Here is a 22977-nt window from a genome sequence, read left to right as displayed (position 1 = left end):
GAGAATAGCAAGATAGATCTTTGGCAGATGAGAAGGAAACTGGAAGACATAGGGAGTGGGAAGGGGGGGAGGAAAATGAGATTAAAAAGTGGGGAGGATTGTAAGTGCTGTGTACATGGACCAAGTCCCTACAAGGAACATGATCATCATGTACTAAAACATGTATAAAATATATATATATAAATATATATGAATGTATATATATATATATTCATATATATATATGAATGTATATGTATATATACATACACATGGCTAGGAGAAGGGGAAGGGAAGGGAGGGAGGGAAGAGGGTTAGAAAAAAAGAATTAAGCAATATCATATTATATGTACCAACTCCCCATGATGAATATATAGTGATATATCATTATGTACTACACAAACGTGTACCAATAAAAATTTTTTTTTAAATCCCCCCAAAATTTGTGTGTGTGCATGTATGTTACAGTAGGGATTGAACCCAGCAAGTGGCAGGCTACATCCCCAGCTCTTTTAAAAGTTTCATTTTGAAACAGAGTCTAGCTAAGTTGCCTGGTCTTTTTTTTTTTTTGGTATTTGGTAATTGACTTTTAATAATGAGACTTTAGAAGAAGAAACATACAGAGATCCTCACACAACTTGGGAGCCATTTAGGCAAGTAAATATTTAGTACACAAAAAGCATTCAAAATTAAAAATCCCATTTTGAGAGAATGGTGTTCAAGTCTTTGATATACTTTTGTACATAAGAAAACAAGTACAGTGGACCCTTGACTTACAAACTGAATTCATTCTTGAGGGCTGCCTCTAACTCAAGTTGGTCAGTTAAGGGCTCAGGCTCCTCTACATAGCCTTCGAAGTCTTTCCTGTACACAGGCAGATTTCAGTGTCCTTAGGGAGACATTGGCCCAGTATTTCTCAGTTAACCCCACGCAGGAAAGGATGTTGTAATGTTCCTTCCAGAACTCTTTAAGGGTTAAATCTGTATCTGAGACCATCTGAAAGCACAGCTGGCTGGCATTTGGTTTATAACTCAAGAGTTTGGTCATAAGTTAAACTAAAATTCCGGTTGTAACCCAAATTTTTTGTATGTCAGGCTGGTAGTAACTCGAAGGTCCACTATATTTCAGTATAAAGTAAAACAAGTCTGAGTGTTTACCCTTTCTTCCAACGTAGTCTCCTGCCTAACCTTCCTTTCATGAAGCCCTCACACCACAGTACTTCATCTATGCAGCACCAGTGTTAGCTCCACAAGACTGGCTTATGCACAGTAAGTCCTTACATCCCATTTCACATATCCTGTCTGCTACTCTTTATTCCCTTACAGGTTTGTGCAGCCTTATACTGAACATTATATACTCACTGTAATTGTGCTTGGGAATTTCAGATATCCAAAGTCAACTATATGTACATAATTCTACTTTATTGCACAGGTCAATATTTAGCAGGTAATTAACCAACCATAAGTTAAGATGAATAGTGACTATTTAGACAAAAGAGTCAAAATTTATCCCTAGCCACAAGTGAAACAAGACACAAAGTTACAATATAAAGGCTGTGTTTTTGGTGCATTCCTCAGGGATCGTGTATCTCAAAAAGTGTTAAAACAGCATTCATGACATTTCTGGTGGCATCAGGCGTGAAGGATAGGACACAAGACCTGGCCCTGTGCTCATGAGCTATATCTGCACCACATATGTAACAGACTACTTTAAAGCTTTTCACAGTTATTCAGTCATACTTGCCTTTAAAAACAGTACCATGCTAGTTCACACTGATGGTAAAAACAATAGAATTTCTTACTTATTACACATTTTCCCTTAAAGTTGAAATAAAACTGTTGGCTACGAGTTCTGAATTTTTTTTGTCAAATTAAGTCTAGAGCACAACACAAAACCATCTCTGGTAATGTATTTGTAGTTTGGTCTTCAAGAACAGTAAAAAGTGACAAATTTAAAAATGAGTTAAAAGCATTAAAAATATTGTTTCAAAATGCCACTTGATAAGGCAAATAACAAAATATTTTCCTAAATTTTTCACCAAAGTGTTTTACAAGTAAAATCTATCTCCGGCATGGAGTGTAGACAAAAGCAAGCCCCAAAGAGCTGAAGGCCAATGGGTGAGGGTGTGACCCCAAGTCCCCTGTGCTGTGCTGTGCTCCTAGACATGCCTACAGGTGCTCAAGTTCCACAGGTCAATGAGGGGTCCAGGAACCCAGGTGCCATCTTCATTCATTTCTGCAATTCCCTTCAAGTCCTGATTCTTCAACAGTCCAAAGTACACTACTGAAAGCTGTTTAGAGTCAAATTTTTGGTTGGTATATGCATAAATTCACATGCAATTACCCAGAAAAATGAAAAAACTGGTAACAAAAAACCTATCTTTAAGAAAGGAGAAGGGGGTGGCTGGGCACAGCCCAGTGGTAGAGCACTGGCCTCCACATGACAGGCCCTGGGTTCAATCCCCAGAACCACAAAAAAAGACACATCTACTTTCTTGTTAGATGGCAGGAAGCAATCTTAAGTACATATATTTACAGATAGATTTTTAAAGATTCATAACCATTTCTCCAGGGTGTTTCTTGGATTTCATTAGTTATTCAATTGCTGTATGAGTCATTTTGCTTCACCAATCTAGAAAAAAATATTCAAATATTCTCTGATTCTGTGACAAGCTTTATTAAGTAAAGGATGAGTAGGTTATCTAGTTAGCACCAACCTCTAGAATTCAACATAACCCTTCAAATGTTTTTATTTAGATCATATGCTCCCCATCCAGCTTTAATGACATAATGGTAAAACTGGGTTCCCCAAATGTGAAATCCTAGAGGAGTCTCCATTTCCAAGAATAAAATAAACATAGCTAACACCCATGTGGGGCAAGAGCTATCCTGAGCTTTTTCCCTCCTCTCACGCTGTAACATTTAGAAACCAGGAAGGAGGGAAAAAACAAAAAACCCTGGGATATTAACAGACTCCTAAGATAAAAATGTATGGAAGTGTTTTATTTTTTAAAAGTATAGCTTCAAGAAAACAGGATGCTCAAATATGACAAATTACTACTCAAGGTGGAAAAACCCTCCAAAGCTCTCTGCTAAGTTGGAGTCAATAATTCAAAGAAACCAAGCTAGAGACAATAGGAACTATATGTAATTAACAACTTCTTAACAAACACCTAAAAAAAATTTTAATCTTCCCATCTTTTGGCAATGAAATCAGTAAAATTAACATAAAGATATTTTGGAAGGGCTTAAGGTCACATTCAGAATTAAACAGAAAACGTTCAGGGCCAGGGATTTAGCTCAGTAGTTCCGCTACTTGCCTCACAAGCGCAAGGTCCCGAGTTTGATCCCTGGTACCCCCCAAAAAGTCTAAAGACAGAAAACAAAATGAGAAATTTCATGAGCTGAATGATTCCATCTACCACATCTAAACAGAAGAGTCTAGATTATGACTGTCCCAACAGGTGCTTAATTTCAAAACTAACACTAACAATTCAGATTGACCAAACAGGGCCAGGGATTTAGCTCAATGGCATGCACCCGCCTCACAAGCACAAGGACCTGAGTTCAATCCCCTGTACCCCCCAAAAAACAAAAACAAAACAAAACAGATCAAATAAGCTGTTTTTCTTTTCTCTTCTGCCTGTGTCCTGCCATATATATACTTGAGTTTAATGAAGACTATCCTTTGGAACTGCTCTTGAGAGCAAAGAAGAAATGGAGTAACAAAGTAAGCCTGAAAAGTTCCAGTGCCCTAAGGACATTTTCCCTGGCTAGTTATGACCATTTTATGCTTCAATACAAAAGGCTTAAAGGCTGTTTTGGGGAAAAGAATCATGTCCTGCTTATTAAAGATACCCTGTGAAAGACCATCAGACAAACAGCTATTTACCAGCAATTAGCCTAAAGCTCTCCAGTAATGATAAAAAATTTAAAACAAAAGAAAAAAATGACTTAAAAGTTTCCTGCTGCAACCTTTTATTCTGTTTTTGTTGGTGCTCAGGGAAAACAGCTTTCTCATAATTCACTGTGGCCTGGACTCAACGACACCAACTTGTATTGGGGCCAATTTGAACCTAAGTCAAACTCAGGTCTATTCAGTTGATACATAGCACTTCACTGGTTACTTTTTTCATATGATCTTTAACAAGAATTCATAAGTTGCATTGATTATGCCCCAAGAGATGAGGGACCGATGATAATTCAGATGGGCACCCCTGAAGAAGTTTGTCAGTTTCCTGTCCCATTCTAGCCAGATTGTTTTGAAAACCTTGGAAAAAGACTGAAACTCCTCACCAAACTGAGACTGTAAGCACGTTTTTACAACATTAACTGGAAAAAGCAAGAACCCCAGCATGGCACCCAATACACCTCCACAGATAAAGTCATTAACCAAATTTGCACTGTGAGTTCTTGCAGTAGGCAGATGCTCCTTAATGGGACCTCTGAAGCCCAAATGAATAACATTGCTGAATCCATTAGGGAAAAGAATGGGCACCAAGCCTTGATAATACTCTCTAATTCCATGGCATTTCAGAGCCCTGAAGGCCTGATAAGTTGTAAATTTGTCATGATGCTTGTGGTCTTGAAGCATGTCTGAACTCTTCCCGGTGGAGTGAAAATGGCTGCTGTTGTCCCTGCAAGTATTGCAGCCGCACCATGGGTTGCAAACTGGAGCACTGACATGCTTATGGAGAAGACAAGACAAATCATCATACAGACCAAACGTAAGTGCCAGGGTAGTTGTTTTCTGCATTAATGGGGGAAGGATTCCATGATACAAGTTTTGAAATCCATCCCTCTTCAACTGAAGTACTACATCCCGGGTTTTGATTCCATAAAGCTGCTGCCGAAAGAGGACCTTCTGAACTGGAAATGTGATTGCTATATTACTGAAAGCTGCACAGCAGCCACACAAATAATGCTTCATTTCACAAACATTGGTAATGTGAGGGGCTATGTCTTGTTTTGAAGACATTAGGATTGGTGGCCTCTTTTCATGAGCTGAATCCATCATATTGCTTCTGATCTCTCTTGTTCATGAAGGATTTTTTAACCTGTGACATCAGCTGTGCCTTGCATTGTAGGGAATGGCAAGTTTCTGGTAACTTTCTCAATTTCTTCCATTGCTACTGGTCTGTTGCTAGGTTCTCTTCTGGAGTCAGTTTTCATACCTGGATTTCCTGTGGTTGCAGGCGCCAGCCCCACGCCCATTGCAGCCTGCCCATCCTGCCTGGGAGCCTGGTCTTGAATTTGCGATCTTGAGTAACTGGGGTTACGGTCCTGTACTGCCACACCCAGCAGAAATTGACTTTTGTGTCTGAACTTTGTGTCCTGCAAACTTGCTTATTCTAAGAGTTTTCTAATTTCTTTCCTGCTATGTCTTTTACCCTGCACTCATTGCTTTTTCTAAGACTATTAATACAATGTTGAATAGGCGTGAAAAAGGACATCTTTACTTTGTTCCCAAACTTAGGAAAAACCATTTAGTTTCTCATCCCTAAGCACTGTATAATGTTAGCTATAGGCTTTATGTAGAAGTGCTTTACCAAGTTGAGAAAGTTCAGCTAGTTTGAAGTTTTTGTCCAAATGAGTGCTGAATGTCATCAAATGCTTTTTCTGCATCTGTTGATATGGTCATATGTCTGTTGATGTGATACCTAATGTGATTCTGATGCCTGCTACTATGATGGATTACATATTTTCACATGTTGAACCAGACTTTTGTACGTCAAATAAATCCATCTGGTTGTAGTGAATGGTTTTTCTTATACGTTATTAGATTTGCTTTGCAAATAATCTGTCGAGGACTTTTGTGTAACTGTGTTCATGAGAGATACTAGTCTGTAGTTTTCCTTACTTATACCTTTTTTTCTTTTTGTATTAAGGTAATGTTGGTCTCATGGGATAGGTTAGAAAGTGTTCTCTCAGGGCCGGGGATTTAGCTCAGTGGTTCCGCCACCTGCCTTGCAAGCGCAAGGACCCAAGTTTGATCCCTGGTACCAAAAAAAAAAAAAAAAAGAAAGTGTTCTCTCTGCAAATATATACTTCCATTCAGACTATTTCTCTTTGTATGAGTTTGTCATTGGCTTTACTTCACAGTAATCTTAATTACATTGTTTTAATACTTAAACATTCATGCTGATAGGTCTTGTCTCATCATACAGACACATTCTGAGATTTCTACTCTAATTCTAATCACAAAAATTTACTCTCACTTAGAGCTCACTCCTCACAGTGACTTTATTTTTAAGGTAATGTGTTCTAGAATTCTTCAAAGATATGTGATCTTTTGAATATTAAACACACAACTGCAAATGATGCATTTGCCAGCTTCATTCAGCCTAATGCAATTTTGGGGGGTTTTTTTGGTACTGGGGATCAAACTCGGGACCCTGCACTTATGAGGAAGGCAGCAGAACCACTGAGCTAAATCTCTGGCCCCTAATACAATTTTTAATTACTTTGAATACCTCTGTTTCTTTGAAACAAATCTGCAAAATTCCTGTTTTATTTATTGAACCTTGAGATGTAGTATGTTCTGATATTTTTTTCCCATCAGTAATAAAGTATAACAAGCACCCTAGCACCCATCTGCATCTCCAGACCTTTTTATTTTATTTCAAGCCAGAGTCTTGCTAAGTTGCTCAAGCTGGCCTCAAACTTGCAAGTTTCCTACCTCAGCCTGTCAAACAGCTAGAAATACAGGTGTGTGCCACAATGCCAAACTAAAAAAATTATCTAATTTTAGACATTCTGATAGGTGTGTAGCAGCATCTCATTGTGATTTTAATTTCCACTTCCCTGATGACTTAACACTGGCTAGCATTTTTCATGTACTTATTTCTTGTGTATCTTGTTTAATGAAACAGGTCCTTCAAAAATTTTTCCTCATCTGGGGAAAGGGTGTTTTCTCATTGAGTTGCAACAGTTCTTCAGAGTTCGGATGCAAATCTTTTGTTAGGTATACCTTTTGTAAATATTTTTTCCTACCTGTTATAAGCAAATGTTTTAAAATTTAGATAAAGTCTTAATTTGTAGATTTTTAGTTTTTATATTATATGCTTTTTAAATATGCTTTTAAAAATATGCATGATGGCCAACGCCCATAATCCAAGCATTCTGAAGGCTGAGACAGGAGAATTACTTCATTTGAGGCCAGCCTGGGACTATATAGTGGGTTCATTGCCACCCTGAACTACATAGCCAGACCCTGTCTCAAAAAAAAACCAAAAATAAATAAATGTGTTTTTGTTTAAGTCGTCTTTACCAAGGCCTAACTCATAAAGATTTTCTCTTTTCTTTATAGATGTTTTAGAATTTTATAGCCTATGATCCATTTTAAGTTAATCTTTTATATGGTGTGAGGTGTAAGGGTCAAAGTTTATTTTTTGCATATGATTATTTGTTGTTTGAGTGGCATGTGTTGAAACAGAATGTCCCTTTTCTCTTGATTCCTTTGGTCTTTTTGTCGGAAAGCAGTTGACCAAAAATGTGTGGGATCTATTTCTGGATTATTTTTTCTGTCCCATTGACCTATTTGTTTATTTTTACACCAACCATTACCATGCTGTCTTTATTATAGTGTCATAAAAAGTCTAGAAATCAAGTAGAGTAAGAACCCCAGGTTTGTTTATCCTTTCCAAAGTTTTGGCTACTTTAGCCTGTATATCTTCATATGTGTTTTATGTTTTTTGTGGCAGTGTTTGGGATCTAATGCAAGGCTTTGTGTGTGCTGGGCAAACACTTTACCTCTAAGCTACATCTCTCGGCCTCTATATGAATTTTAGAATTAGCTTTTCAATTACAAGAAAAAAATCCTGGAAATTTTTTTCCAGTGTTGGGGATTGAACCCAGGTCTTTGTATGCTAGGCTAGTACTCTAGCACTGAGCAGTACCCTCCACCCCTCTGCTGGGATTTTGGCTTATTGACATTGAGTCTTGTATTCTATAGACAGTAAATATTTATTAATTTGTTTGTCTTCTTTAATTTCCCCATCTACATTTTATAGTTCTCAGTGCATATATGTCATACATTTTATCAAGTTTATCCCTAAAATTTCATGTGTTTTTGGTGATTGTGCTGTTTCAAGCAGTTGGTATCTTTCTTTGTTGATATAAAGTTCTAATGTGGAAATTAACCTCACAAAGGAAGTGAAAGACTTCTATAATGAAAACTGTACTACATTGAAAAAAAGATCAAAGAGGACATTAGAAAATGGAAAGATATCCCCTGTTCTTGATAGGTAGAACCAGTATTGTCAAAATGACAAACAGCCAAAACTGATACAGTAGACCCTCAAGTTACGACCAGCCTGACTTACAAATGACTTGGGTTAATTAGATTAATAGAAGATTCAGCTTCCTCTTGTTATCTATAACATGTACCCAGGTAAACATCTAGATCTCAGCTGTGTTGACTTACAGTCAACTTGAGTTACAACCAGCCCTCGGGAAACAATCGAATTCATAAGTCAAGGGTCCATTGTATATAGATTTAATCCAATCTCAATCAAAATTCCAACAGCATTAAACAATCCTGAAATTTAAATGGAACCAGAAAAGACCCAGAATACTAAAAGCAATCCTGGTCAACAGTAGCAAAGCAGAAGGCATCACAATCCTGGGTTTCAAGTTGTATTACAAAGCTATGATGATAAAAGCAGTATGGTACTGGCACAAAAACAGACATTAGCTCAGTGGAACAGAATAGCAGTGATAGCGAACCTTTTAGAAACCAAGTGCCCAAACTGCAACCCCAAACCCATTTATTACAAACTGCCAACACTGCAATTAAACCTCAATACTAAGGTTTTAGTTTAGGAAAAAAGCTACTGTAGTCTGATGCTCAGCTGCTGGGGTGACTTGGCTCTTGTGCTGACAGAGAGGGCTCTGCATGCCCATTGAGTCACACATGCCATAGGCAAGCACCACCACTGGAATAGAGGATACTGAAACAAAAACAACCCCAGACACATTCAGCCATTTGATCTTTGACAAAGGGGCCAAAAGCATATGTTGGAGGGAAGATAACCTCTTTAGCAAATGGTGAAAAGAAGATGTATTATGTACATGTACCAACTCCTCATGATAAAAGTAATCATTATGTACCACAAATGTACTAATAACATTTTTAAAAAATTTTTAAATCATTTAAAAAGTGTTACCATAAATTTGGTCTCCATATTGGGTTTCATTTTGAACTATATTTCATGACATATATATATATTTTTTTTTTGAGGGGGGTGGTTTTAAGACAAGGACTCACTGTGTAGCTCAGGCTGGCCTCACAGGCTGGCCTTGAACTCATTATGTTGCCCAGGCTGGCCTCAAATTTACAGCAATCTTCCTGCCTCGGCCTCCCAAGTGCTGGAATTACAGGCATGCGCCAAAATGCCCAGTTTATTTCTTTCCTTTTTTTTCTTTTTTTGAGACGGTTTCACTGTATAGTTCAGGCTGACCTCAGACTCACTATGTAGCCCAGGATCACCTCGAACTCACAGTGATCTGATCCTCCTGCCTCAGCCTCCTGATGCCCAGTTTATTTCTTAACATAAAATACATCTATTAGGAAATTATCCTGTATGTACTCCTTTAATTGTTTCTTAAAGTTGATTTGTTCTAAAGATCAGCTGTATTTCTGATTGATCTAAATGTTTTGTAACTGAAAGAAATAGTGTGATGGTGCATACCTGTAATCCCAGGATTTGGGAGACTGAGGGAGGAGGATCATTAAGAGTTCAGGGCAACCTAGACTACATAGTGAGTTCAAGGACAGTGTCTTAGTTACTTTTCTCTCATTACAGAGACAAAATACCTGAGAGCCAAAGTTAAAGGGGGAAAGGTTTATTTAGCTTGGTTTGTAGAGGTTTCAGTCTGTAATCAGCTGGCTCCAGGCAGAGTGGCACGTGGCAGAGGGGTGTCACAGAGGAGAAACAGTTAATTGCGTGAAGAAAACAGCAAAAGCAACAAGGAACCTTAATAGCATCTTTCTACCCCTTGTGTCTTATCCAAATTTCTGGGACTAGGGTAGTGCCAAACCAACCAGTGTATTGATTCAGTAATCAGATGCCCTTAATCCCAGCATCATACACTCTAGCTTCAGCCACCTCTGAAAAAGCCATCTGTACCACAGGAAACTTTAGGGTGATATCTAGACACAAACCGTAACATTCTGCGCCTGGCCTCCCAAAGACTCATGTGCATCCCTTTATGCAAAAGGCATTTAATTCATCTCTTAAGAGTTGCAAAAGTCCTAACATTTTCAGCATTGTTGAAAAGACAGCAGGAAATGTCAGAGTGGAAGTGAGAGATACTATATCATATATTTTGGAGTCACCTATAGTAATAGATTCAGAGTGACATTTACCTAAGATAATGAAATTCTTATTAATCATATTTGACAATGGTTTCAAGGGTTTTCAAGGGAATAGATTTAATACAGGACACATAATTTATAGGATTATTTTATAATATTCACCAAAAAAGTCAAATGCAGAGGAGTGCAAGAGATCTATCCATGCATTAGAGACCCGAAGAATCCAGCTGAGGGTCTGGATCCCACGGCAGTGTCCCATACAAGTCCACCTAAAGGCCTAGAGCCCAAGGCAATGACCTCCATGAGTTAAGCCAGAGGCCTGGAGCCCACAGAAATGTCTCATGGGAGTCCCTATCAAGGATCTGCATTGGGAAGGCCCAAAGGCCAGTAGTGGGAGCTAGAAAGTTTGCTGGTGGGGTGAAGAATCTGTGCCACCAGTCTGAGAGAGCTCCCCTGAAAAGAACAGCAGCTATCCCAGTGACAGCAAGGATCTGAGCTCCTCTGATCACGAGAACAGCTAAGATTGTATCAGGAAAACCAGCCAGGATATGCTTCTCTAGGAAAATCAACAGCATATAATCTTCCCCTTCAGTTCTCCTCTTATGACATTGGCAGCAATTCTCAGTGGGTCTTCTGCACCCAGAACCACGCTGACTCAGTTCAGGTGGGTGTTCCAAGTTGACCATTAGTTAATCCACCACAGACATCCTCAACTACATAGTGAGACCCTATCTCCAAAAAAAGAAAAGAGAGAAAAATCTTTAAACATACAAATTTTCTTTACACTTCCTTATAAATAGTCTATAAATTTGTATTACTGTTTCCTTATAAATAGTAAATAAATTTGTTTATTTATACTTCCTTTCATTATTTACCATGTTGAATTTTATCAAATGGATTTTAACTTTAGCTAATTGAAATTATGTTTTTCCTTAAGCTGTTAATGTAATGATGCAATTTATGGATTTCATAATTTTGTAAAAATCCTAAACTTGGGCCCCGGATTTAGCTCAGTGCACTGTGCCTGCTTTACAAGTGCAAGGTCCTGAGTTTGATCCCCAGTACAAAAAAAAAAAAAAATCCTAAACTTGTTATGATGTGTTATTCATGCTGGTAATTCAAAGATTTTCCCACACTTTTACATTTCTGAAATTAACATATCTTATAACTAATCTTACAACTGATGCCCAAAGAACACGTGCACCTGTGGCTTTGCTCATACACAATCATGAGTGTCAGAATTTAAAGAATGAATGTCAGCACCTTAGAGATAGTACTAGAGCATTATCTCAACCTCTTGAACTGTAATGGCCCCAGGAAAGGGTTTTGGATGGGAGAAGAAGGCAGATATCAGCCATGTTTCATCAACATATGCAAACTAGGTTAAAAAATAGACTTGTTCTGTGTAATCCAAAACCATTGTAGTAGTTTGGTTCTTATGTTTTTAATGCATTTTTTCTCTTTTGTTTATTAATTTTCTATGGTTTTTTAAAAGAGAAGATTAAGTTCTTTGAGAAAGTATGAACAACAGTAAGTCTGAATTGGAAGTGATTCCAAGAAATCAAATTCTGAATACAAAAGGATAACTTAGTAGATGCATTTTGCATGTATTTTCTTTTTTATTTATAAGAATTTGATGTTGTAAAAATGTTTAGAAGAACCTTCCAATAAATAAGAAAAAAATTCCAAATAAAAAGAAAGTATATATATTATTACTCATCATTATTTTTTCTTAGAGGTCCATAAAATAATGGTAAACATAAATAAATTCAGTGTCTTCTGAGATTGTGCATTGCTCGATTTCTGTATTTATATAATTGTTTTTAAACAGATTTTATTTCTAATAGGTATGGTGAGGCCAAGAGAGCAGGAGGTAATTGCCACTGAAAAGATAGTTTATCATTCACAGTTCCCAAGAGGAAGAGGACATGCCATACCACGAAGGGCCACACCAAACACCACCAAGGTTGGTAGCAGGGAGTGAGGGAGGGGAACTGCAGAAGAGCTTTTATTGTGGTTTTCCAGAGAAACAATGGACATAGCAGTGTAAGCAGGCTAAGTTGGTCTAGGATTGGCTGGTTTGAGTAACCTTAGTGGACCATAGGGTATATTGGCTGCCCCTGAGTTGTCTGATATACCTGGTCCTATGGTGATTAGAGGAGGAGAATAGTGACCCAGAAGGTGAGAGCCACATAAAGAAGGTGGTTGGGTAAGGGTCCTGGGGACAAGATTACTATGCATAGGAAGGGCAAGTTTACAGGAGACTCTTTGCTATCCAGGGACTGGGTAATTCTGGAAGGAGCAGTGTTTTCCTGGTCATCAAGGACCCAGAAGTGAAAACATCAGATATGAAAACTAAAAAATATGTTTAATATAACAATTAAAATTGAACTATACATTTTCTTTATCCTATCCTTGTCCATTTTGGTATCTAGTTTATACTCTCCTATTAGAATGAATTGGGAATCCTTTATACTGTAGGAGAGTACATATAAACTTGAAACTATATGTTTTTTAAAGCATAGTTTTTAAAAACTTATAAAATGTCTTGCCTTAGTATTTATTATGTGGGAAGAATTTTCACTTTCAATTCAATTTTTTTAATGTGGTATAGGACTATTCAGCCATTATAATTCTTCTAGAATTTGTTTTGGTAAGTTGTTTTATGCTAGGTATTTGTCCATGATATCCTCATCTTTTTAATATCTGCTTCTGTAGTCTTCTTTTTTATTCCTAATCTTTTGTGCCTTTTTTTCTCTTGATAAATCTTTTTCTTTCTCTACAGAGAACCAATTTGTAAGATTACTGTTTTTTTCTATTGTGTCTTTTGGTCTGTTTCATCGAATGACACTTCATTATGACTTTTCTTTTTGTTTTTGGATTTGTTGTTTTTCCAACTTTTTTTTTTTTTTTTTGTACTGGGAATCAAACTCAGGGCCTTGAGCTTGCCAGGCATGCGGTTTGCCACTGAGCTGCATCCCTGGCTCCAACATTTTTAATTGGTCACTTAGCTCATTGATTGTATTCTTTTTCCTTCATAGAAGTATGGCATAAAAATTATTTTATTTTTTAATTTAAAAGCATATATATTTATGGTATACAACATGATGGTTTTTTTGTTTGTTTTTTCCTGGAACCGAGAATTGAACTCAGGACCTTGCACTTGCCAGACAGGCGCTGGCGCCACTGAGCTAAACCCCCGGCCCCATGATGTTTTGATATATGCATGCATTATAGAATGTTCTGTTGAACTAATTCACATGTGCATTACATGCAGGCACACATGAGTGTGTGTAGTACTAGGGAGTGAACCCAGGGCCTTGCAATTGCTAGGCAAACACTCTACCACTGAACCATACCCACAGCCCAAAGTTAACATCTTTTTTTGTGGTAAAGATACTTAAAATCTACTTTCTCAGCAATTTTTAAATATAGAATATATTATTATTAACTACTGTATAGTCATTGTGATGTACACTAGAGCTCTCAAACTTACTCCTTTTGTATAACTGAAATTTTTAATCTTTTTTTCCTAATATAATAAGCTTTTGTAAATAAAGAGAGAAAGAGGGATTGAAAGGGGAAAGGAATGGGACAAAAAGAAGCAAGATATATAATGTACAGTACAAATTCCCTACATGAATGGTATCATTATGTGTATCTAAAATGTTTCAGTAAATGTTTTGCTTCAAAAACACTTTCCTTTGAAATGTTACTTTGGCTTTATCCCATAAGTTTTGATACATGATATTTTCATCATGATTCAGATTGGTATGTATCTGACAGAAACATACGTTCTCAAGTATGGCTTTTTAAGTATGTCTAATAAATCAAGTTTGTTCTATGTTTTTATGGTTTTCTAGTATGTTTGTTTGCTTACCTTGAGGTATATATAATGAAGTCTTGTACTCTGATAGTGTGTTTGTAATTTTGGCCCTAAATTCTGTCTTTTTTTTTTTTTTTTGGTACTGGGGATTGAACTTGGGTCCTTCTGCTTGCACAGCAGGCGGCGAAACCACCAAGCTAAATCCCCAGCCCAATTTTATTTATTTATTTTTTTGGTACCGGGGATCAAACTCAGGACCTTGCGCTTGCAAGGCAGGTGGTGGAACCACTGAGCTAAATCCCCGGCCCTATCCATTTTTTAAAAAAGTTTTTAAAAGGAAATTTCAAAATATACTGAAGTAGAATAGTAAAACCCAGCCAATGCTTGTTATTAAAGCCACTTATGAGCTTTAACAATTATCACTATATGACTAGTCTTATTTTATTTATATCTCCATCTAGTAATATCCCCTTTTCTGATTTTGATATTTTAGAAACAAATCTTGGATGTCATACAATTTTTTTGTTCTGTTTTGTTTGAGACAGGGTCTCACTATGTAGTTCAGGCAGGCCTTGAACAATGTAGCCTAGGCGGGCCCCAAACTCAGCTGCAATAAATGCTAGAATTACAGGTGTGTGCCAACATGCCTCGCTTACATGGTAGAACTTTATCCATAAATATTAACATTGTGTCATTCACATATAGTACCTGAAAGCACAGCAAAAATTTCTAAATTATCAAATATCAAGTCCACATTCACATTGTCTTGATTTTGTGGTGCTGGGGATCAGTCCCAGTGCCTTGTGCGTGGTAGACATGTACTTTGTCACTGAGCTATACACTAAAACCCACTCTTTTTTTTTAATAAGTGAAATTTATACAACTAAAACCATTCTTAAATGAAAAATTCAATGATATTTAGTATATTCACAATGAAAGTGCTACCTCTAGTTTCAAAACATTTTCATAACCCCAAAATAAAACTTTATACCCATTGGGCAGTTATCCCATTATTCCTCCCTTGAGCCCCTGGAATTCCCCAATTTGCTTTCTGTCTCTGTGGGTTTACCCAATTTAAATATTTAATTAAGCTGGCTTTTAACCTCCAAACTTTATTTATTTATTTTTATTTTTTTGGTACTGGGGATTGAACTCAGGTCCTTGGCTTGCACAGCAGGTGGTGAAACCACTGAGCTAAATCCCCAGCCCTTTAATTTTTTATTACTACATATTGGCAGTACATAACAATTACATTCATCAAGGAGAATTGATACATATCTTAATTCTTTTTATTTCCCCTTCTCCCCTGTCTTCCCTCTCCCTACATCTGTGCTTCCCATTTGCAAAAGGTCTATCTCCCTGTTTCCTATTATTTTTTATTTTGCTCTTTAATTATAAGAAAAACCACTGGGATAACTGAATGGACTTTAGGAGGCTGATGCAAATTTTTGTGTCACATTCTCATGAGAACAGTTTTGCACTAAGGAGAGGTGCACCTTCCTTTAGGATCTGTAGCTTAAGACACATTGGGCTAGGAAATAACACCCAGAAAGTGTTAGCTGTTCTTTGTTCACAATCCTCTGTATCTGAAGTCATTGTACAAAACTCAGAACCATTACAACCACCATTTAAAGCCGTCCAGGCTGTCATCCAAAAAATAAGCATTGGTGAGGATGTGGAGAAGTTGGAACCCTTATACATTATTGGTAGAAATGGAAAATGGTGCAGCTTTTGTAAAAAACAGTTTTGTGGTTCCTCAGAAAGCTAAATATAAAATTATCATATGACCCAGCCATTTCACCCCTACGTCTACTCAAAAGAATAAAAAACAGGGACTCAGATCTTTGTACCACAATGTTTATTCCACATTGTTCACAAAGGGTAAAAACAACCCAGGTGTCCATCAACAGGTGAATAAATAAGCAAAATGTGATTTATACAAGCAATACACCATTATTCAGTCATAATAGTTTTTTTTCAATTTTTATTTTTTTAGTAGTCCATGTTTGCAGATTACAGTGAGTGCATTCCTCATGGGGAATTGGTACATGTACATAACATAGCTTCTTTTTTTTATCCCCTTCCCCTCTCCTCCCCACTTCTCCTTTCATCTCTTGCTACAATATGGATGAAAACACTATTCTAGGTGTACAAGCCAGACACAAAAGAACAGATGTTGTATAGTGTCATTTACACGAACCATCTAGGATTGGTGGAATCGTAGATAAAGAAAGTAGATTCCTACCATGGTCTGGGGGGAGTAGGGTGGGAGAGTAAATGCTTAATGGGTACAGTGTTTCTGTTTAGGGTGATGAAATTGTTTTGGAAACAATAGTGATGGCTGTAAAATATGAGTGAAATAATGCCATAAATTGTACACTTAAAAATGGAAAAAATTGCAATAAAAAAGCCAGTGGAGGGCCAGGGATTTAGCTCAGTGGTTCTACTGCCTGCCTCGAAAGCACAAGCTCCCAAGTTTGATCCCCGGTACCAAAAGAAAAAAAAAAAAGCCAATGGAACCTAGTTATGTGATATAGCTATGACTCTGTTATAGGTAGAACATGATGATTAGGAAGGGAGGATAGACGCTGTGGGATGACTTCATATAGGAAGTGATGTTTAAAGGAAAGTTACCTGCAGGAGCCACAAGAATAGACTTTAAGATTTCACAGGTGAATGAGAGGAAGCCCAGCATGGTAGTGCATGCCTGTAATTCCAGCACTCAGGAGACTCAGGCAGGAAGATTGCTGTGAGTTCAATGCTAACCTGGGCTGCATAGTGAATTCAGTGCCAACTGGAAGAAACCTCGTCACAAACAAAACAAGTGGATGAGAGGAAAAATTATCAGTAAACTCTGAGTCCTTTTCCCTAAGGACCCTGATGCCACTGCCTAGCTTATAATATTGACTCTGTTAGTAATTGGCTCTGTGGCCTTGGGACCTCTCTGAGCCTCCAATCTCCTCATCTGCAAAATGGCGATAGTAATGGATACCTGCAGGCTGTGGTTCTTGTAAGGATTCAATTAGTGAATACGTTCAGTTGTCAAGCACTTGGTAAACATGTTTGCAATCCTTACATTCATTTGCATGAAAGTGAATATTGTGGAAAATAAAAATCACTTATTTAGGAAAAAAAAAAGAAAAACCATGCAATATTTAAGCATCTGTGTCTAATTTATTTCATTTAATATTATGGTCTCAAGGCACATCCATTTTCTTACAAATTACTCATATTTACCCTTTTTTATAGAAGAGTAGTCCTCCATTGTGTATAAATAACCACATTTGCCTTATGCATTCATCTGATGATTTAAACAGATGAATAAAGCCTGCTTCCAAGATTTAAGTATTATGAGTTGTGCTGCTATAAACATGGGTATGCACAATTTTAACTGTGTTATCTTATATTTCTCTAATGGCCAGAGATGTTGAACATTTTTTCATGTATTGGCCATTTGTACTTCCTCTGAGAAATGTCTGTTCACTTCAGTAACATTTTTTCATTGGGTCTTTCATTCTGGGAAGTCTGGTTTTTTAAAGTTCTTTATTTATTCTGGTTATTAGTCCTCTGTCTGAGATGTAGCTGGCAAAATTTTCTTCCCACTCTCAATCATGGTGTCCTGTTGCCATCCAATTTTTATTTTTTCTTTTGATGTGTATCTTTTCTGTGACATATTTGAGAAGCCATTACCAAATCCAAGATCATAAGGATTTAGCCTTGTGTTTTATTTGAAAAGTTGTATAGTTTTAGTGCTTATATGTAAATATTTGATCCATTTTTAATTTTTGTCCAACTTCATTTTTTTTTGTATTAAATTCTTTTATTGGTACATTGTAGATATACAACACAATTACATTTCTCATTGGGAATTGTACCTTTACATAATGCATCTTGGTTCTTATTTTTTCCCCATTCCTACCCCTCCCTTCACGCCCTCCACCCTTCCCTATTTACAAAGACTTTATTTCCATTTTTTCCATTTCTCATCATTTTTCCTTTCCCTTCTTTCCTTTCCCCTGCCCCTCCCACTACCCCTACCCCTTTGGACCTTTTCTTCCTATTTTACATTATCGATTATTCATTCTAATCAGTGGTACATTTTAGGTATACAATATAATGACATTCATCATTGGAAATTTGCACCTTTACATAGTCTCTCTTGGTTCTTATTTTTCACCCTTGCCCAGCCCTCCCTTCAACCCCTCCAGTCCTCCCTATTTACAAAGATTTTGTTCCTGTTTTTCCATTTTCTCCTATTAATCCCATTCCCTTCTATCCTTTCCCCTAGCCCTCCCACTTCCTTCCCCTTTGCCCCTTTTCTTCCTATTTCACCTTACCTATTATACATTTAGTCCCTATTTACACTTTCAATTTCTCACACCAGAGAAACTATTTGGTATTTACACATGTGTGTCCTATTTATTTCACTTAAGAGTATTGCCTCAGTGTGCATCCACTTAGCTATAAATGTCTCTAATTTCTCATATTTTATGGCTGAGTGGTACTCCATTTTATTAAAAAAACCACATTTTCTTTATCCAGTCTCCAGTTGATGAAATAATGGGCATTTGGGCTGTTTCCAAGTTTTAGCTATTACAAACTGTGCTGCTATGAACATGGGTGCACATGTATCACTGTGGTATGATTCTTTTAATTCTTTGGGGAAGATCCCCAGCAGTGGAATTGCGGGGTCAAATGGGACTTCCAGTCCTAGTTCTTTGAGGTATCTCCATACTGATTTCCACAGTGCTTGCACCAGTCTGCACTCCCACCAGCAGTGGAGCAGGGTTCCTCTTTCCCCACAGCCCCGCCAGCATTTGTTATTGGTTGATTTCATGATAGCAGCCATTCTTTCTGGAGTGAGGTGGAATTTCAGCTTCATTTTCATTTGCATCTCTCAAATGACCAGTGATGTTGAACATTTTTTCATGTATTTATTTGCTATTTCTACTTCTTTGTCTGAGAAATGTCTGTTCATTTCAGATGCCCATTTTGGGATTGGGTCTTTAAATTTGGGAGGTCTGATCTTTTTAAGTTCTTTATAGATTCGAGATAGTAGACCTTTGTCTGAGGAAGAGCAGGTGAAGATTTTTTCCCACATTGTGGGTTGTCTCTTCACACTGCTGATCTTTTCTCTTGCTGTGCAGAAGCTTTTTAATAAGAAGAGACCCCATTTGTTGATTATTTGTGCTAGTGCACGGGCAACTGAGGTTTTGTTCATAAAATCTTTTCCTACACCGCTATCTTCAAGGGTTCTACCTAACCTCTGTTCCAACTGGTTCAGAGTTTCTATTTTAATATTTAGATCTTTAATCCATTTTGATTTTAGTTTAGTGCATGGTGAGAGATACAGGTCTGGTTTTAATCTTTGGCAAGTTGAAGCCCAGTTTTTCCAGCACCATTTATTAAAGAGGCTATCTTTCCTCCAGTGAGGGTGTTTGGCTCCTTTATCGAAGATGAGATGGCTGAGTGTGTCTGGCGTTGTTTCTGCATCTTCTAATCTGTTCCACTGGTCCTCAAGTCTGTTTCTTTGCCAGTACCATGCTGTTTTTATCACAGTAGCTTTGTAATATAGTTGCAGGTTGGGGATTGTGATACCCCCTGCCATGTCTCTGTTACCTAGAATTGCTTTTGCTATTCTGGGTCTCTTCTTGTTCCAAATGAATTTTTGGATTGTTTTCTCGAGGTCTATGAAGTATGCTGCTGGGATCTCAATTGGAATTGCATTGAATCTATATAGCAGTTTTGGAAGTATGGCCATTTTCACTATATTAATCCTTCCTACCCAGGAGCAGGGGATGTCTGTCCATTTTCTGATATCATCTTCAATCTCTCTTTTCAGACCACCATAGTTTTCAGAGAAGAGGTCTTTGATTTCTTTCGTTAGGATGATTCCTAGGTATTTCAGTTTTTTGGATGCTATTGTGAAAGGAATTATTTGCCCTATTTCTCTCTCAGTGAGTCTGTCATTGGTGTAGAGGAAAGCTATTGATTTTTGTGTGTTGACCTTGTAACCAGCTACTTGACTGAATTTGGTTATTAAGTCTAGAAGACTTTTGGTGGCGCTCTTGGGGTCTTCTATATAGAGTATCATGTCATCTGCAAATAATGACAATTTGACTTCTTCATTACCTATCTTTATTCCTTTTATTTCTTTCTCTTGTCTAATTGCTGTGGCTAATGTTTCCAGAACTATATTGAACAAGAGTGGTGATAGTGGACATCCTTGTCTTATTGCTGATTTGAGTGTGAAGGATTTCAGTTTTTGACCATTTAGTATGATATTGGCTGTTGGTTTTTCATAGATGGCTTCTATCAGTTTGAGGGAGAGACCATCTATTGCAATTTTTTGTAGGGTTTTTATCATAAATGCATGTTGGATTTTGTCAAATGCTTTTTCTTCATCTATGGAGATAATCATATGGTTTTTGTCCTTGGCTCTATTGATATAGTGTATTACATTGATTGATTTTCGCATATTGAACCATCCCTGCATCCATGGGATGAATCCCACTTGATCAGGGTGTATGATCTTCTTGATGATCTTCTGCATTCTGTTTGCCATTATCTTATTAAGGATTTGTGCATCTATGTTCATTAGTGAGATTGGCCTATAGTTCTCTTTTTCAGTTGGGTCTTACTCTGCTTTGGGGATCAAGGTGATGCTTGTTTCCAGGAATGAATTTGGGAGTATTGCTTCCCTTTCAATTTCATTGAAGAGTTTAAACAGTAGTGGCAGCAGTTCCTCTCTAAATGTCTTTTGGAATTCAGCAGTGAAGCCATCAGGGTCTGGGCTTTTCTTAGTTGATAAGTTTTTAATTACCTTTTCAATTTCATTGGTTGATATTGGGTTGTTCAGAATTTTTAGGTTTTCTTCGTTCAACTTTGGTAATTCATATGTGTCTAGGAATCTGTCCATTTCTTCTGTGTTTTCCATCTTATTGGCATATAGGTTCTGGAAGTAGGTATTGATGATCCCCTGGATTTCTGCTGGGTCTGTTGTAATTTCACCCTTTTCATTCCTAATTGCATGGATTTGGGCCTTTTCTTTCCTTTTTCTGACAAGGTTGGCTAAATGTTTGTCAATTTTGTTGATTCTTTCAAAGAACCAACTCTTGGCTTCATTGATTTTTGGTATCGTTCTCTTAGTCTCCATTCCATTGATTTCTCCTCTGATCTTTATAATTTCCTCCCTTGTATGAGTTTTGGGGTTGTCCTGCTCTTCTTTTTCTAGAAGCTTCAGGTTCAGCCTCAGGTTGTTCAGGGCTCGTTCTGTTTTCCTAATATGTGTATTCACTGCTATGAATTTCCCTCGTAAGACTGCTTTCATTGTGTCCCATAGATTCCGATATGTTGTATTGTCATTGTCATTTAATTGAAGGAACTGTCTGATTTCTTCTTTAATTTCCTCTGTGACCCATTGGTTATTCAGAAGTGTGTTGTTCAATTTCCACGTGCTTATGAAATTTTTTGATTTTCTTTTGCTATGGATCTCCAATTTCATCGCACTATGGTCTGATAATATACAGGGGATAACTTCAATTCCTTTGCACTTACTTAAACATGTTCTATGTGTGAGTATGTGGTCTATTTTGGAGAATGACCCATGTGCAGCTGAGAAGACTGTGTATTCTGATTTTGTGGGGTGGAAGACTCTGTAAACATCTGTTAAGTTCATTTGTTGAAGAGTTCGATTGAGTTCTAGTATTTCATTACTTATTTTTAGTCTGTTTGATCTATCTATTTGTGACAGTGGGGTGTTGAGGTCCCCCACTACAATTGTATTAGTACACATATGACTTTTCATGTCCGTTAGTATTTGTTTTATATAGTTGGGTTCACTAGTATTTGGTGCATAGATATTTATGATTGTCATCTCTTCCTGTTGGATTGTTCCCTTTACAAGGATGTAGTGTCCTTCTTCATCTCTCTTAATCAGTGTTGGTTTGAAATCTACTTGATCTGCCAAGAGGATAGCTACTCCTGCTTTTTTTCGGGTTCCTGTTGCATGCAGTATTGTTTTCCACCCTTTAACTTTCAGTCTCTGAGTTTCCTTTTGAATTAAGTGTGTTTCTTGTGTGCAGCATATTGTTGGATTTTGCTTCTTGACCCATTCTGCCAGTCTATTTCTTTTGATTGGTGAATTGAGACCATTAACATTGATGGTTATAACTGAAACGTATTGACTTGTCATTACCATGACTTTTTCTTTTTGTTGGGTTCTCCCCCTTTCCATTTAATTTCTTGTCATGCCAGATGGGTTCATTCTGCTTTGCTTCCTGGGGTTGTGATCCTCAATGTCTGTTCCTAGGATATTGTGTAAAATTCTTTGGAGTGCTGGTTTGGTATTCATGAAGTTCCTAAGGTTCTCTTTGTCATGAAAGTATCTTATTTCTCCATCCATTTTGAAAGATAGTTTTGCAGGGTACATCAATCTGGGTTGGAGGTTGTTTTCTTTTAGGGCTTAGAATATGTCACTCCAAGATCTTTTTGCCTTGATGGTTTGTGTTGAGAAGTCTGCTGTGATTCTGATAGGCTTTCCTTTGTATGTGATTTGTTTCTTTTCTCTGACTGCTTGGAGAACTTTGTTCTTCTGTTGTGTTTCTGGAATCTTAACAATTATATGCCTATGTGTAGATTTTTTTTGATGAAGGCTATTTGGAGTCCTATATGCCTCACTTATCTGTATGTCAAGTTCTTTTCCCCTGCTTGGGAAGTTTTCTGCCATTATTTCTGTGAAGAGATTTTTTATGTCATCTCCACTCTCTCCTGTTTCTTCATTGAGCCCAATCAGTCTTATGTTATTCTTCTTTGCATCATCTAGCCGCTGCTGGATTGATTTCTCGTGTTCCCTT

At 37.3% G+C, this 22977-nt stretch overlaps 1 protein-coding gene across 18 annotated transcripts in view; it reads left to right on the top strand.

Moving 5' to 3' along the window:
- The window catches only part of Carf (calcium responsive transcription factor), a 172732-nt gene that overhangs the window by 10376 nt on the left and 139379 nt on the right, over nt 1-22977 (top strand). For 8 of the 18 annotated variants that reach the window (XR_015449096.1, XR_015449091.1, XR_015449090.1 and 5 more), the window contains exons 1-2: nt 310-4705; nt 12144-12262. The exons of 2 other annotated variants lie outside the window; for them this stretch is intronic. Coding sequence is in view for 1 of the 16 variants with exons in the window: in XM_087205832.1 (XP_087061958.1) it covers nt 4600-4705; nt 12144-12262 (225 nt within the window). In the remaining 15 variants the exon portion in view is untranslated. Of the gene's footprint in view, nt 1-309; nt 4706-12127; nt 12263-22977 lie in introns of those variants that run through there. 8 more of the 18 variants (XR_015449097.1, XR_015449102.1, XR_015449100.1 and 5 more) reach the window with 2 other exon arrangements.

This window comes from Heterocephalus glaber, unplaced genomic scaffold, assembly GCF_053883595.1.
Source record: "Heterocephalus glaber isolate CG9 unplaced genomic scaffold, H.glaber_assembly_v1.0 deba00000621, whole genome shotgun sequence".
NCBI lineage: Eukaryota > Metazoa > Chordata > Mammalia > Rodentia > Bathyergidae > Heterocephalus > Heterocephalus glaber.
The sequence above is the reverse complement of the archived record's forward strand: the minus strand, read 5'-3'. Positions and strand labels throughout refer to the sequence as shown.